The 15,700-nt window shown below is 38.4% G+C and overlaps 2 protein-coding genes across 4 annotated transcripts in view; one reads left to right on the top strand and one right to left on the bottom strand.

The window, feature by feature from the left end:
- The window catches only part of Mdr49 (Multi drug resistance 49), a 23,804-nt gene extending 13,765 nt beyond the window's left edge, over window positions 1-10,039 (top strand). For all 3 annotated transcript variants that reach the window (XM_053760750.2, XM_053760751.1, XM_053760752.1), the window contains exons 11-24: window positions 172-413; window positions 833-920; window positions 1,216-1,424; window positions 1,737-1,912; window positions 2,329-2,588; window positions 3,064-3,215; window positions 3,842-3,956; window positions 4,359-4,608; window positions 4,998-5,193; window positions 5,558-5,720; window positions 6,063-6,257; window positions 6,664-6,873; window positions 7,874-8,020; window positions 8,180-10,039. In XM_053760750.2, the coding sequence (XP_053616725.1) occupies window positions 172-413; window positions 833-920; window positions 1,216-1,424; window positions 1,737-1,912; window positions 2,329-2,588; window positions 3,064-3,215; window positions 3,842-3,956; window positions 4,359-4,608; window positions 4,998-5,193; window positions 5,558-5,720; window positions 6,063-6,257; window positions 6,664-6,873; window positions 7,874-8,020; window positions 8,180-8,506 (2,730 nt within the window). In that variant the 3' untranslated portion in view covers window positions 8,507-10,039. The remainder of the gene's footprint in view (window positions 1-171; window positions 414-832; window positions 921-1,215; window positions 1,425-1,736; window positions 1,913-2,328; window positions 2,589-3,063; window positions 3,216-3,841; window positions 3,957-4,358; window positions 4,609-4,997; window positions 5,194-5,557; window positions 5,721-6,062; window positions 6,258-6,663; window positions 6,874-7,873; window positions 8,021-8,179) is intronic.
- On the bottom strand, window positions 10,035-15,700 carry LOC128678872 (probable pyruvate dehydrogenase E1 component subunit alpha, mitochondrial). Its single transcript, XM_053760756.1, has 8 exons — window positions 15,449-15,700; window positions 15,249-15,323; window positions 13,758-13,926; window positions 13,125-13,348; window positions 12,598-12,769; window positions 11,931-12,080; window positions 11,446-11,621; window positions 10,035-11,202 (listed from the first exon to the last, which is right to left on the bottom strand). The coding sequence occupies exons 1-8, from the start codon at window positions 15,500-15,502 to the stop codon at window positions 11,023-11,025; spliced, it is 1,200 nt and encodes a 399-aa protein (XP_053616731.1). The 5' UTR covers window positions 15,503-15,700; the 3' UTR covers window positions 10,035-11,022.

Here is a 15,700-nt window from a genome sequence, read left to right as displayed (position 1 = left end):
TCTACCTACAAATGATTAATGTTAGTTTCGTACTGAAATAAAATACTGATATCTGTATACCTACTACCAAAATTTTAATAAAAGAAAAAGTGATTATTTTGTGCCTTGTCAATAAGTGAGACAATTGGCAAATAGGTACTACATTGATGAGCACAAAAGTTATTCCATTAGGTCCTCAATGGCATAAGCCTGAAAATAAACTCCAACGAGACAGTCGCTCTCGTGGGCTCCAGTGGATGCGGCAAGTCCACCGTGCTGCAACTGTTGCAGCGGATGTACGACCCTGACTCCGGCAAGGTGATGGCCAGCGGACACGACTTGAGGAACATCAACGTGCGCCATCTCAGAAACCACATTGCTGTCGTGGGACAAGAGCCCGTGCTATTTGCTGGAACTATTAAGGAGAATATCAGGTTCGCACGCTCATATCTTCACGTGCGTGACGCCGCGAAGAGAATAAATATTAAACTTTTAAAGATTCGGCTGTGATTTTACTATCGACCATCTGCCTGACGTCAATTAACCTCTTGCAACAATAGAATTTCGCTATTGTTGCCTATAGCTGCCAAGGCTGTATCCGTTAGTCGCCTCATAGGACATCTACTGGAGGATATGGCGTGTCTATCTATACACGCCGCGGAGAATTGAGTTTAAACTATTATATATTTGAGTTTAAACTACTGGAAGTATTATATAATCAGTGATCGAAACCAAAGGCAGCCCACGAATTGAATCTCCCTTCCTTGAGTTAAGATTCCTTATTTGGTTGCAACCATCTCAGCCGGTATATGTCTTCATTTAAAGCTACTTACATCGTTATATCTTATTTCAGAATGAGTAACCCGGCGTGTACAGACGACGAGATAATAGTGGCAGCTAAACAGGCTTACTGCCACAATTTTATAAAGAAGTTGCCTAATGTAAGTTCCACCTAAAACTAAATAAACTTAAAAATCGGTAAAGAAGTATCTTGTGGTTTTAGAAATTTGATTTAATTATTTTTGTAATCAAATCCATAATAATATTATAAGAGAATTTTTTTTTGTTTTTGTTTACCCAAGCGAAGCCGGGACGAACCTGTTGTATATCATATCACGATTACAACGTTTCACTATCTTTAATAACCAAATACTGAGTGTGTTACAGCTGTAATTCTAAACAAAACAATTCCTCGTTTATTGGACTTTGAGTGTTTCTTCTCACCCAAATGTGCAGGCATACGATACAATGCTCGGCGAGCGCGGCGCTCAACTATCCGGTGGGCAGAAGCAGCGTATAGCGATTGCGCGTGCGCTGGTCCGGAGGCCGAAGATCCTGATCTTGGACGAAGCCACCTCCGCCCTGGACTCCCACTCCGAGGCCAAGGTGCAGCGCGCGCTGGACGCGGCGGCGCACGGTCGAACCACCGTCATGGTGAGCCACAGGTAGATAATGTACGGTGGTAGGTGAGCGACGCATGGATTTGTTTACTTAAGCCAGGAATTACATCTGTTGGAGGTTTTGCTTTCTGATTTCTCTTGAAACATTTTTAAGATTCTTTGTCGTAAAGGTTAGGTTGTAAATACCTAATTTAATAAAATAATCGCCGAGAACCAACATTGATGGAACAGATGATTTTATTTATCCATATGCATAGTTTATTTCTAAAATGATAAAAGTTTGTAAAACAAATATCTAAATATTAAAAATGAAATAAATATAAAACACTTTTATATTTTGCATTTGTCTTACGACAGGCTAGCAACAGTACTAAATGCGAATCGGATAGTGGTCATGGACAAAGGGGAAGTGAAAGAAGAAGGCACTCATGAGGAGCTCCTGGCAAAAAAGGGCATGTACTACAACCTGGTGCTGGAGAATGACCCAGCATTGGCTCCAGAATCACAAATAGACACCGACAACAAAGGGAAACGTAAGAATCCTTATTACTAGAACTTTGCCATTATTTGAAAATTAATAGCTAATATTCGAAAACGTCTCAGTCCACCTTTTACATGTTTTAATAAAAGTTTTATGATTAGAATAAACATATTTTGCGACTATCTTTTCACCACACGATAATACCAAAACTAAACGTAATATGACATTCGCAGCTGGTAAATAAAAAGCTTGGTAGTGATGAGAAAATAAAGAGGAATTTTTATTACTTACTTCTTCTGTGACTGGTTGAAGCCGTCAAAATTCCCAAAAAACTAAAGAGGCGGCCACCCTTAGAGATAATTATTCGGTAACAAAAAGAAAAAACATAGGAACTTTTAATTGAGAACATTTGCTTAAAAAAGGAGGCCCTTTAACTATTTTAAAACCGATTGAAAATCATCTTTTCAGCACACGCCAAATTCCAAAGGCGGAAGTTGCAGAAACTGGCTTCAGTGGACTCGATCAAGAGCACCACTTCGGAAGAGAGTTCAGGGTCAGAGGAGAGCATAGCACCAGTGGAGAAGCAGAAAGAGATCCAGCCGACCACGTGGCAAATCATGAAGTTATGCGAGCCAGAGAAATACTGGATGCTGGCGGGCGTGGTGGCAGCCATCATCGTCGGCGCCTCCTTCCCCATGTTCGCCATTCTGTTCGGTGAAACTTACGGCGTAAGGATTTGTTCAGTATTTTTAACGTAAACTTGTAACGACCAATTTATTAACATATCATATCAACGAACCATAACATAATCGATCGAGATGAGAATTTAAATTGAACTGATAGTACCTACTTGTTACGTAAATGTTTAATTGCGTATTAGTAATTAAGTTAGAATTATTAGTAATTAAATTAGTAATTGAGTTAAGAATGAAAAGCTATCTATTAAGTACTTATATAATTTAGCGAAAGCGACTTTTTCGACCCCATTAAACCACATTAAACCATCTTAATTTCAAAGAATGTATATTATATGCGTCAATCAAAATAAAATGACAATGGTTCGTTTGTTACAAACTCTGTGGTTTTGAAACTATGATCGCCAGCCTCCATCTTCTTGCAGAGTCGGAATAATTTTCGACCAGTAAGTGGCTACGCCTTCGGCTGTGGCTATTTAGTTAGTTGCTAATAAAGCCATGTTTCCAGTTACTGGCGAGCCAGGATGCGGACTGGGTCCGGAGCCAGGTCAACATCATCGCGGTGTACTTCCTCCTGGTGGGCCTGTCCACCGGCGTGGCCATATTCCTGCAGATCTACATCTTCAACTTAACGGGTGTCAGGCTGACCGCGCGCTTAAGGTAAACTATCCAAGCTGCCCCCTAATCGCGCTTCAACTCTAATACGTTTACGGTTTTTATAAGCTTGTAATATAATTCTGTACCAATTCGGCAAGTACTGATTTTAATATCACACGAAAAATTCAACTCCGGACTTGGACGCGCGCAACGAAAGTTCCTTATTACACGCTTTTTTGTTATTTGCATACCTATTTATCGAGCTCAGGCGCTTAATGTCTTTTTCGCACAATGTCTCTATCACAAAATGCCGCGGCGGGACTTAACTATATAATAGTTTAGGTAACATCCGTTGTTTATAACTAAGATTATCTTTGTCTATGAATTTGCTTTGAATATTTCACAAAGTCCTTTTATTCTAAGTCTCTATCGCGACATTTTGCGCGGGAACGACATGTTAAGCCAGACTGCCACAAAAGAAAGATCTTCAGAAGTTCAGACAGATAACGTCATTTCAGATGTCGTATTTGTGCGTCCAATCTTAAACGCTTGGGGGATAATTTCGCCAACTAGCATAACACCTCGCTTTCACTACACTGTTTTCAGACTTACCATTTAATATGAGCTGCAAGACATTGCTTTCTGCCAAATTTCATAATTTCAATCCGTAATTGTATGTACCATTCTAGAGTGGCAGCCTTCGAGGCTATGTTGAAGCAAGAGATTGGCTGGTTCGACAGAGCTGAGAACGGCATTGGTGCGCTGTGCTCCAGATTGGCCGCCGATGCTGCAGCTGTCCAAGGCGTAAGTATAACTACAGGCTTTCATAAAATATACCAATTTTCTCTCTTTTCTCACTGAAAGAGAGAGAAAATTGGTATGTATGAAAACGCAAGTTTCAATAAAAGAAGTTCTTATACCTCCAGAAATATGAATATGAAATTTCGAACCTCCAATAAATCGGAAAAGTCCTCCAATAAACGCGACAGCAAATATATAAATTATATTAGGTATTGTTCTTTTTACAGTTACTTGCACTATTTCGTCATCCAATCGTGCTAAAAATTTGCTAATGTTTGAAAAACACAATCGTATGTTTCAATTGAACTGTGAAGGGAAATACTGTGTAATTATTTCAGGTTCACACTGAGTTTGAAATCTTATATAATCTGCCATAAGGCCATAAGTATATATACTTCTGCCCAGGCGACCGGGACCCGAATCGGCGCTCTGATGCAAGCCGGCGCGACCATAGTCATCGGCATCTCCCTGTCCATGTACTGGACGTGGCAGATGACGCTAGTGTCACTGGTATCCGTGCCCATGGTGATCGGCGCCGTGGTGCTCGAGGGCCGTGTGCTGTCTGCCGGCATGGCGCAAGTCAGGGAGGCGGCCGACAGAGCCACCACTATAGCAACGGAAGCGATCACTAATATTAGGACTGTCGGCGCTTTTTGTAAGTGATATCGATCATTAACCTCTATATCCGCGCAATGCTGAGCTGACAACTGAGTTCCATAGCTGAGAAGTCCCAGTATGGCGAGGCGTGAATTCAATTCCCACTCTAGTTCAGTCTGCTAAAGAAGCGGCATTAATATAAGTGATCTAAAGTACCATCATTAATTTATTATCCTGAATATCCAGGTTATTCAGTGGTGCGTTAAATTAATCTTTAGTTAGTGGTGTCAATTTGAAAGAGCTCTTCATCTTCTACATTAATCAATGTTCTGTCAATCTTAAATTTCTGGTTGGGGAGGTCACCGCAAAGCACTAGACGTGAGATCGGTCCTCCCATTCTGGGAACATGTCACCCAAATTGAACATCTTATTAAAATAACCTACTAGGTGGTGAGCAAGGTGTCATAGCGCGGTTCAGCAAAGCTAGCTTGGAGGCGAGAGACAAAGCCATCAAGAGTATGCGCTGGCGCGGCTGCGTGTTCGCGTTCGGGCAGACGGCGCCGGTGGCCGGGTACGCGCTGTCTCTGTGGTACGGAGGCACGCTCGTCGCCAACGACACGGTCTCTTATAAGGAGGTCATTAAGTGAGTCATTTACGCCGAGTAGCTTTTACCGCCTTTAGTCTAGATCCATAAAAGTCATGTCAAATGCCTTGAGGCGGCTTAACACTCGATGATAGAGACTCCCTCCGGTCAATAAAGTAGGTATTTGTTTATCGGCCTAAGTAAGTACTTTACTTCTATAGTTCGTCTTTGCCTGTGGATTGCTGAACGGAAACAAAACAATACCTAATGCTAAAAATAGATCATTAGATTTGTAACTACATAGTTCTTCGCGTTATATTGATTTTTCAAGTTACCAAGACATTTCTGATCAATCGTTAACGGTAGCATTTACAAGCAATCATCTTCATAGAAAGAAAATAGTTGATGTGGTACCTTTTCACAGAGTATCTGAGGCGTTGGTGTTCGGAGCTTGGATGATGGGTCAGGCACTGGCGTTCGCGCCTAACTTTGGGGCGGCTGTGAACGCGGCCGGCCGCGTCATGACGCTGCTGGAGAGAAAGCCGCTGGTGCAAAGCACGCATGCACCCGCGGTCGCCGAGAGCTACGTTAGTACCACATCCTTTCTTAGGTTTACATGGATTAAATTATAGATTTGATCCCAGGCATCGTTGAACAGGAAGTTTACCATGTTGGCGAAAACTGGAGGAGGCTCCGCTGACATCAGCTGACGTTTAGACATATGGCGTATACCTATATTCGTTTTTGTGCACGTTAAAATTTACGTCAAAGTTGAATCCACTTTACTCTCATTGAAAACCTTAACTTACCTAATCTTCTGCTCGATCACTCTTAAGAAGATATAAGTAAATATATCTTACACATACGATATAATTCACAAGACTGATCTGGCAAGCTCTTTAACTTAGAATTACTATTACTCTCTTCAGATCGCGGACGGCAAGATCCAATACAAGAACATAAGGTTCCGGTACCCGACGCGGCGGGAGGTAGAAGTGCTGCGTGGACTGTCACTAGCGATCCCAGCTGGGAAGAGGATCGCGCTGGTCGGGCCCAGCGGTTGTGGCAAGTCCACCCTCATACAGCTGCTGCAACGGTTGTACGACCCTGATGATGGCAATGTGGTAAGCTCCCGTTGATGTGATTCTCCCTTCATAATGATCACCTTCTCTCTCCCCATTCATTATTGTTTCATTACACATTTCATTTCTTCATATTTCATCTGTAACTATTTTGATACCCACATTTACGAACTCAATAGGTTATCATTTATTATCACCAGATGTTAAAAGAATTTTCGTCTATGCATTCAACGTATAAGAACAAGGTTCTAGTTGCTGGAGTTCTTTCTATATCTCTCTATCTTTAGCGATAGTACGATACAAGAGTATCGTACAGGTCGGGTAGTCAGTAACATGTTGGGTTCACATATATCTGTTTCATAGTTATTTATTGCTTTCATTTGGTCCATATATTATCTTCGCTTTGTTAAGATAATTAATAATAAAATATTCATATATTTGTCTCCAGTACCTGGACGACTACAGCATAACGGCGGACATGCGCCTGTCGACGCTCCGCGCGAACCTGGGCATCGTGTCGCAAGAGCCGGTGCTCTTCGACCGCACTATATCCGAGAACATTGCGTACGGAGACAACACTCGCGTGGTCGCCATCGAGGAGATCGTCAACGCGGCCAAAGCTGCCAACGTACACAGCTTCATATCTGCCTTGCCTTCTGTTAGTGTTTCTTACAATTTAATTTATTTTACAACTAGCTGATGCCTGCGACTTTGTTCGCGTGGCCGAACAATTTTTGGTAAGGAGTCAAAATTATTAGAGAAATTTACAGAAGATGCTAATCAGACTGAAAAAATATTTTTTCTATAGTTTAGCTGAACTATTATGACTCTTCTTCAGGTGTTCCAGATCTTCCATTTTTATACCTCAGCAGAAAATGCTCAACAGACTGAACAACTTTTATTAGAGGGTCATTTCTATATTTCCTATAGTTTAGCTGTACCATCATAGGTCTACATCAGGTGTTCCAGATCTTCGATTTTTACATCTCAACAAAAAATGCTCATCAGACTGAACAATTTTTGTTAAGTCGTCATTTCTGTATTCCCTATAGTTTAGCTGCACCATCATGGGTCTACATCAGGTGTACCAGATCTTCGATTTTTATATCTCAACATAAAATGCTCATCAGTCCGAATAACTTTTGTTAAGGCGTCATTTTAATATTTCCTATAGTTTATGTGTTCCAGTTTTCAAAATAATTTATACCCTATATGTTGCCCAGGCTTAATAGCTATATAACAAAAAAAATTCATTCAAATCCGTCCAGTAGTTCCAAAGATTAGCGTGTACCAACATACAAACAGACAGACATATTTTTTTTTCAAAATCTTTCCCTGTTGCTGTGGCTCTATCGCCTAATTATATTTTTATGTAAATTTATTCAATGTACAGGATTTTTTTTTCTACTGTTTTATTATATGTATTGATTATAATTGGTAATGTATTTTTACGACTACAATTGATAATATTTTTTTACAATTAAATTAATTATTGATTTGAGTGTGTTTGACCTTATACTTCCTGATTTAAATGAGGTTGGTTGGAAAGCTTGGCCGCTTTTAATATTAAATGTATTAATACTAATTGAACAGATGCAATTTTTAAACTATTGTATTATTTGATTCAGTACAAATAAAACTTGTAACTGTCCGTCCAGGGCTATGACACGCGAGTAGGCGCCCGCGCGTCGCAGCTGTCGGGCGGACAGAAACAACGAATTGCGATCGCGCGCGCACTCGTGCGCAATCCTAGGGTGCTACTACTCGATGAGGCTACTTCTGCGCTCGACACTCACAGTGAGAAGGTATTTAATGTTTTTAATGCCTACTTGTAGTTCATTTAACTTCAAATAGGTTACAAAGAAACAGTTTGTATTTCATCAGAATCATCATTGAAACCTTTAGTAACGTGTTCTGCAGATATTCCGCGTTCTAGGTACGTTAAATTGACACATCCTTTTCAGGTGGTGCAAGAGGCTCTAGACCACGCGAGCGAAGGCCGCACATGCCTGATCATCGCGCACCGACTGGCGACCATCCGAAACGCGGACATCATCTGCGTGCTTGAAAGCGGCGTCGTCGCCGAAATGGGCACACACGCGGAGCTGATGAAGAAGAAGGGGATTTACGCAAAGCTGTATGAGCTACAGTGCGGCATTGAGGAGGAGGAAAGCTCGTCTACGCTTGCGCTGGAACAACAGACTCGAACAGGTCAACAACCTCCACTGGGTCAACAACCTCCATCAGGCTTACAAAACCCACCACCGACGCCTCCGTCTAACAATCCTTGAACGTAGGGATGTTCCTCTTTCTTCTCTTACGGCTTAGATCAGCGGTTCTCAAAATGTGCTCCGCGGACTCCGCATTGATATTGAATAGAAAAGGACTTTCTAGTAACCTTTCAATGGCTTTATTTATTTTGTAAAGGAATTATTTGAAACTATACAATATGAACCTTATTGAAAGTCTACTAATTATTTGAAACTATACAATATGAACCTTATTGAAAGTCTACTAACACTGTCTACACATAAATTGAGTTTAAATTTACGGCTCCGCCAAATGCTTAACGTTCCAAAAGGGTTCATTCTTCAAAAAAGTACCGCTGGCTTAGAGTATCTACGTATTACTAAAGTTTTCTGACATTTTAACAAAACACAGGGCTTCTCCTTTTGTATATTTTTTTATATTTTTGGAAAATTACGAGAATTTGTAATGATTTTTCGACGGTTTCATTAAATCAATTCCATCATTATAAGTAGGAATGCGTTTGTGGAGATGCGCAAGAGTCAAATAATATCTAGTCAAAGTATAATAATCAAATGCGTTTGTTTACCTTTAGACCTATTTTCTAAGACTATAACTAAATGACCTAAATCATTCCCGAGCTCAGATTTAGCTATATACTGATCTTAAAGTACCCTAAACATTCCCCAATGTCCCTAAACCTGACATTCCCATAAATAACCTTAGCCCTAGAAAATATACTTGCTTACATATTAAGTACTTTAAATTCCAATACTAAAACAATTTTTACAAGCTTATATCTTCTTTTTCAGTTACTAACAATCCATAACATACCACATCCATTGTTAAAATTTTTGGAAAATCTGAAATAATGAAAAAATGATTTAGTGAAAAATTAAGATTAATACTTAAACTAAAGTAAATAGATCGCAATTATTACTTTTTATATATGTTATATTGTAACTGTATCACTTTATGACACGTTACAGAACCTAATTATTTTTATCAATGTCAAGATTTTAATAGTTATTATGTAACTTAATGTAAAGTACCCTGAATAATCTGAGTAAGCTTGTATATATTTTCTTAAAACACAGATTCTTGTGCCCTTATTTATTAAAAGTTTATATATTGAAAAATATGATAACTAAGTACTAGTGCCTTCATTGCCTGCTAAAAGGTGCCTCAAATTCATAGATAAACATATGTTATTATTGAAAATGGAGGCTGCGCACACACAAATATCACGATGTATGTGGCTATAAATTTCATTCATTCTAGCACGAATCGTTTGCACGTGCTTACGTTTCACGTCATCTTGTCCATTGTTTAACAAACCTATGGCTTCAGTATTTTGAAAAGCATCTTCTTAGCATTTCTAGATTAGGAGTAAATCGTAAAAATACGTATCACGTATACTATTGTTGTATTGTTATCAAATTGTGCGATGTTAATTATGCTCAAGTGTTTAAAACGACATATTTTTATATTGTTATTGTATTCGATGTGTTTTGAGATTTTAATGTATTTATATAGTGTAGTATAGGTATATTAGAAATAAAATTTAAAACACTTGATTTATTGAGTTTATATTTTGTACGTCATTTGTCACTACAGGAATGAAACTCATATTAACTGACTATTCGCGATAAACCTAAGAATGAATGGATATTCACAAGGTCTTCACCGATATCGATTTAGTGATAATTTACGCGGGCGAATACGAAAAGCTAGATGAAAGTAATTTAAAATTTTCCACAGATGCGGTGAGATAATAGCAGACACGCTTAGAAGTTCCAATTTTTTTAATAATTTAAATTTTCCTTACAATTAATAATGATAAGCGAGAAAATAAATAATATGACGACCAGACGTCCACACCTTGACTTGATAATCTCTAAATTGTTGCTGTTTAATAGAAGATTTTAAAAGTTTTTATACCAACATAATTATATTTTTAATTGTTATTTAAAATGGTGGTAAAGAACACAACCGAAATTTGTCAACGTAGAATTCTAAATCGACGACTATTTAATCCAAATTATAAATTACTCAGGTTGTCCATAGATAAGAGAAAATTAACATATAATGTCAAGATATGGAAGTCAGGGCCTTTACATGATTCGCTAGACCGATTGGCAGTTACTCTCTCATTCAGATAACAATTGATAAATATATACATACATAATATTATACCTAACTGAATGATTACAATGACAACATACAGTATATGAACATTTGTACATTACATTTAACGCCTATTGTTAATTTCCTATACGATTCTAACATTCGAAATGATTAAAAATAAATATTTTCGAATTGAGTACTTATAATCCAAAGGTTTATCTTCACAAAAATATATTGCTGTTGAAAATTTTATCTCACTGAATTCAATCAAACAAAATTGACATACCAATGAATAAATATAATTGAGCTTAAAAAAACTTAACTACAAAATAAATTCTCAGAAACGGTAAATAAAAAAAAAAATAATCAAAGGAACTGCGTAAATAACCCATAGAGGTATTGAATAATAGACCTTATATCCTCGGGATAGAGTCTAATTTCTGGCGGCGATGCTGAGGTGTTGGAGTGGCGCGTCGGGGTGGATTCCTCGGATTTGGGGCTCGTGGTTGTCGTGGTAGATGTCGGCCGCCAGCTCCTCGGGGCTCAGCTCCGTGTCCGCCTTCGCCTCCTTCGTTGCTTCGTCCACTTCTTTGCGAACTTTCTGGTCGATTTCCTGTGAAAAGAGAGAAAAAAAGAGTTATATACAAGTACAACAGGAAAATTCGCAATATGCCACGACAAATACTAAGAGTTATTTCGTGTTTATTTAAAATTAATTACTTTATTAAAGACTTGCTCACACTAATGCCACCATCAAATCTTTATCAATTTTAGGCTTTGGTTCAGTTTTAAGTAAATTTCGTATATCAAAAAATGACGAAAATCATCAAAGAAATCGGAATCAGAAAAGACCGACCTTGAGCTGGTCCGCAGTGACGAGTTCGTTGCTGATGATCTTCTCCTTGAAGGAGGTGATGGGGTCCCTGGTCTGGCGCACCTCCTGCACCTCATCGCGCGTGCGGTACGAGGTGCCCGGGTCCGACATCGAGTGCCCCGAGTAGCGATAGGTCTCCATCTCCAGCAGCAGCGGCCCTGACGGAATCGGAACTTATCAGTTATCGCGTGTCACATTAACCAATCAATCATTTCGTGTTAATTTGGCAATGGTTTTACGAGCGGCCGCATGCCTGATGTGAACGCTCTTTAGGAATGCTATTGTTTTCCGATCAGCTATGAACGAGGCGTTTGTTCCTTTCGTCGTCTCGACTTCCTCGAGATGAAGAGTGAAGACAACAAGACAGAGCGGTCCTATTCTAGAACGGAACCACACGTCGCAATCGGGCTCCGTCGTTCAACGGCTGAGGAAGAAATCGGGAAAACGCTGAAACGAGAGAAACTGACCTTTGCCGCTGCTGCAGTAGTCGATGGCGAACCGCGCGGCCTCGCGCGTGGCCAGCACGTCCATGCCGTCCACCCAGACGCCGGGGATGTAGTCCCCGCGGGTGTAGTACTCCGTGCTGGCGGCTGCGCGGTCCGCGCTCGTGCCCATGCCTGGAATCCGGCTCCAATTGTCGTACTATCTTACTGAACAACTACTGAACAGACTACTGGCCTATACTATATAAAAATTCATGATATTATGATGTCTAAAGCAATATAAAGAGTGCTCATCGGGCTCAGCATCGGTTAGGCTTTTTGAAAATATAGGTCATATAGACGAAAACTGTTGCAAGTAAACTTTTAAAACAATAAATGTACCTACACTACAATATAAGCTTTGCTGAAAATCTAATAACAATAGTATTAGCTATAGGCATAGGTATATTATTAAAATTATTAAACTACTAATTTAAATCTGAGTCCGCTCGACGAACTGTGAAGAAAAAATCCTTCTGTGTCACACTAATGTTAAGACGAAGGAAAGAAACTTACTGTGTCACACTATACTGTGACTATTAAGAAAAAAAAATCTATGTCACACCACTGTGACTGAAGAGAAAACTCTTCTATATCACACTAGTGTAACAGAATATTGCCACCAAAAACCTTTCATAAAAGTAACACTCACCATATCCGTTGTTCTCACACACAAAGATGCACGGCAAGCTCCAGAGTTTGGCCATGTTGTAGGCCTCGAACAGCTGACCCTGGTTGGCCGCGCCGTCGCCGTACAACGCGAAATTCACGCCCCCGTCCCCGAGGTACTTGTGCGCTAGGGCTATGCCTGCGCCTAATGGCACCTGTAATTAAACATTTTATTTTTTTTCTACAATCCTGGCGGAGTCATTGATGTACCCACAACCCTAACCGGAATTTTCCGTCTTCAAAACTTCGAAATTAAACTCAAAATACACCTTAACGCCGATAATATCGTTGCCGCCATAGAAGGTTTTGCCATGCATAGAGCAGCCTTCTCCATTTGAACAAAACTGGATTTGTGACGGTAAAAAAAGAACTATTTTCTCAGACAGGATCGAATTATTACCGTTATAAGCAACTATCATTCAATGACATCGTTAGCGGGAATCGAACCCACAACCCTGCCTTACCAGTAGTTTCCATTTTCAAAACTTAGAAATTAAACTCAAAACACACCTGAGCGCCGACAATACCGTTGCCACCATAGAAGTTTCTGGCATACAAATGCATAGATCCGCCTTTTCCCTTGGAGCAGCCGGACTTGCGTCCAGTGAGCTCCGCGAGGACCCCGACCACGGGCACCCCCATGAGATGCGTCCAGCCGTGACAGCGGTACGCCGTGATCACTGAGTCCACGTCGCGCATGGCCGCGCGCATGCCCACCGCTACTGCTTCTTGTCCTATAATCATTATTAAAATTAATTTATTTAGGTTTTCTAGTGACTGTTGCCATGCCTCTTTCTATTATTTGGGGTCGGGCCTCCTCGTTCCCATGCACTAGGTCGGTCGATCCTGGGTTGTGAGGATGATTCAATGTTTGTTTCTTTGTTCCTCATTTAGATAAGCAAATGATGCATCTTACTGATAACATGACCATAAACTTATCTAATAAAAAAGTATATCAATCCACAATGTGACAGATCAAGTAATCTATCAGCTTACATCAGATTCATTTTACAACTTTATGAAGACTATGTGTTTAAAATGTAAGTTTTAACAGGAAAATATTCCACTATGTTGCATCAAGATGAACAAGAAATTTATACTTTGAGCCAAGACATCTTGACAACAATTAAAAATATACATTACCTGAATACAAGTGACAGAAACCACGAATGATCTTTTCCTTATAAAGATTTCCTGACGCAGTTTCTATTCTTCGGAGCATAGCCAAGTGTTCATACAATTTGATAGCATCTTCTGAAGTGAGCGTTGCCGATGTCTCTGGGCCTTTATCCAACTTGTGGAGCTTATAAGGCTAAAATAACAATGATCACAAAAATTACCATATTCTTTAATAGATCAATATTTTACTTCTTTACAAATCAGTTAAATATACTCTAACTAATAAATTCACTTCATCTTTAAATACATATACTAAAAGTGATTTTACTCAATGAAAGAATTTCTTACACATAATTTAGGTAAATAAATGTTTTTTCATTAAGAAATATTACCACATTTGATTATCTAAGTAATTTTCAACAAAAAAGAACATAGAATTGTGTCAAATACTTATATAGCAACAAAGTTTAAAGTGTTTCCATGCTAGATTATCTCCCCAACACTAGAATAACTATGTATAATTTATCTACTGTACAAGTAATTATCAACTCTATTATAATAAAAGGAAGAGTCATACCAGTTTCTATTAAATTATGCAGTTTATGAACATGGAAAAAAGTTTTAAATTAGTATCCAAGATGTTATTTCTTTTAGGTGAATTGATAGGAAAATTCGGATTGTAACACTCAATTTCAATTTAAGACATTACAAGATTTTTCCTAATTGTTATATTTTCTATTAAACGTTAAATACCCCATATGTGAGGTCCGATCACCCTATTCTTGACTTGCATTGGTGTCCCCAACTAGAGACAAAATGTTGACAGGAATTAGTGAGTTGTTAACATTTTACAGGGAAGTAAAGCCTTTAAACTCATTACAAAACAATAGTTATTTTAACCCACAATCCAAAAATTCCATAATAAATTAACCTACACATTGATCTACATAATATTGTAAATTAACTGAAAAATAGAACTTTAATTCGATTTATATTCTTTAATCCCAGAAAAAATAACTCACATAGCCTTGGGCAAAAGCTACAATATGTCATAAAGATCCTAGTAATTAACCTTCCTGTAACATTTTGAGATTCAATAAAATAATTATTTCAGTAAGACAATACTGTATTCCTTATCTACATCACAACCACATGGTTGCCCCTCATTAAGGTGACCTGATAGCAATTAGTGCAGTAAACCAAACAAGTTTAGAAGAGGTTGTTCCACATATTACATCTTAAAACTAGTACTACACCTTTAACATACTCTATTCTTGATAACAATTTATATTATCTGTAATAACATTTCCTTTGATTTAGATAAGCATGTTCTAAGCCAGACAAGTCTGACGTAGTCTACAATCAAACAACTGTGGCTCTCTTGACATTTGAAGGTTAAGTTACATAATAATTAAAAAATAATAATTAAACTAAATGTAACACTTAAAATTAATACTGTGATAATTCAAACATTAAAATCTCTTATTAGTAAAATACACTTTCATTAAATCTTACCTTAATTTCGAACTTCGCTTCCTTTTTGGTGCTGTAATTTGCAGTAGCTTTAACAACAACTGGAGCGGTCGTTTTCTGAAATTTAAAAAATATTATACGACACAAATTACAAAGAGAGCCGATATTGTTCAATAGCATGAAATCATAAGAATCTATAAAAACTAAATTAAACTAAATAAAAAAAACAATATTCAACTTACCGCAATTGTATTTCCTACGAAGATAGAAGTGGCAGAAGTCATTAATTTACTCATTTTTCCTATAAAATTTTCTATGATACCCAGATTGACATAAACTCTTGAAGGAAATTTACAAAAGAAAAATATTTATTGGAGAAAAACGAGAGAAAATATGAAAAAAATATTTACAGGACCAACCCAAAAGTTTTGTTGGCCCGTTCTCTTTGATTGACAATGACATGCGAATGCAAGTGCGACATTTGTTCGATAGCT

Source organism: Plodia interpunctella, chromosome 20 (genome assembly GCF_027563975.2).
Source record: "Plodia interpunctella isolate USDA-ARS_2022_Savannah chromosome 20, ilPloInte3.2, whole genome shotgun sequence".
NCBI lineage: Eukaryota > Metazoa > Arthropoda > Insecta > Lepidoptera > Pyralidae > Plodia > Plodia interpunctella.
The sequence above is the reverse complement of the archived record's forward strand: the minus strand, read 5'-3'. Positions and strand labels throughout refer to the sequence as shown.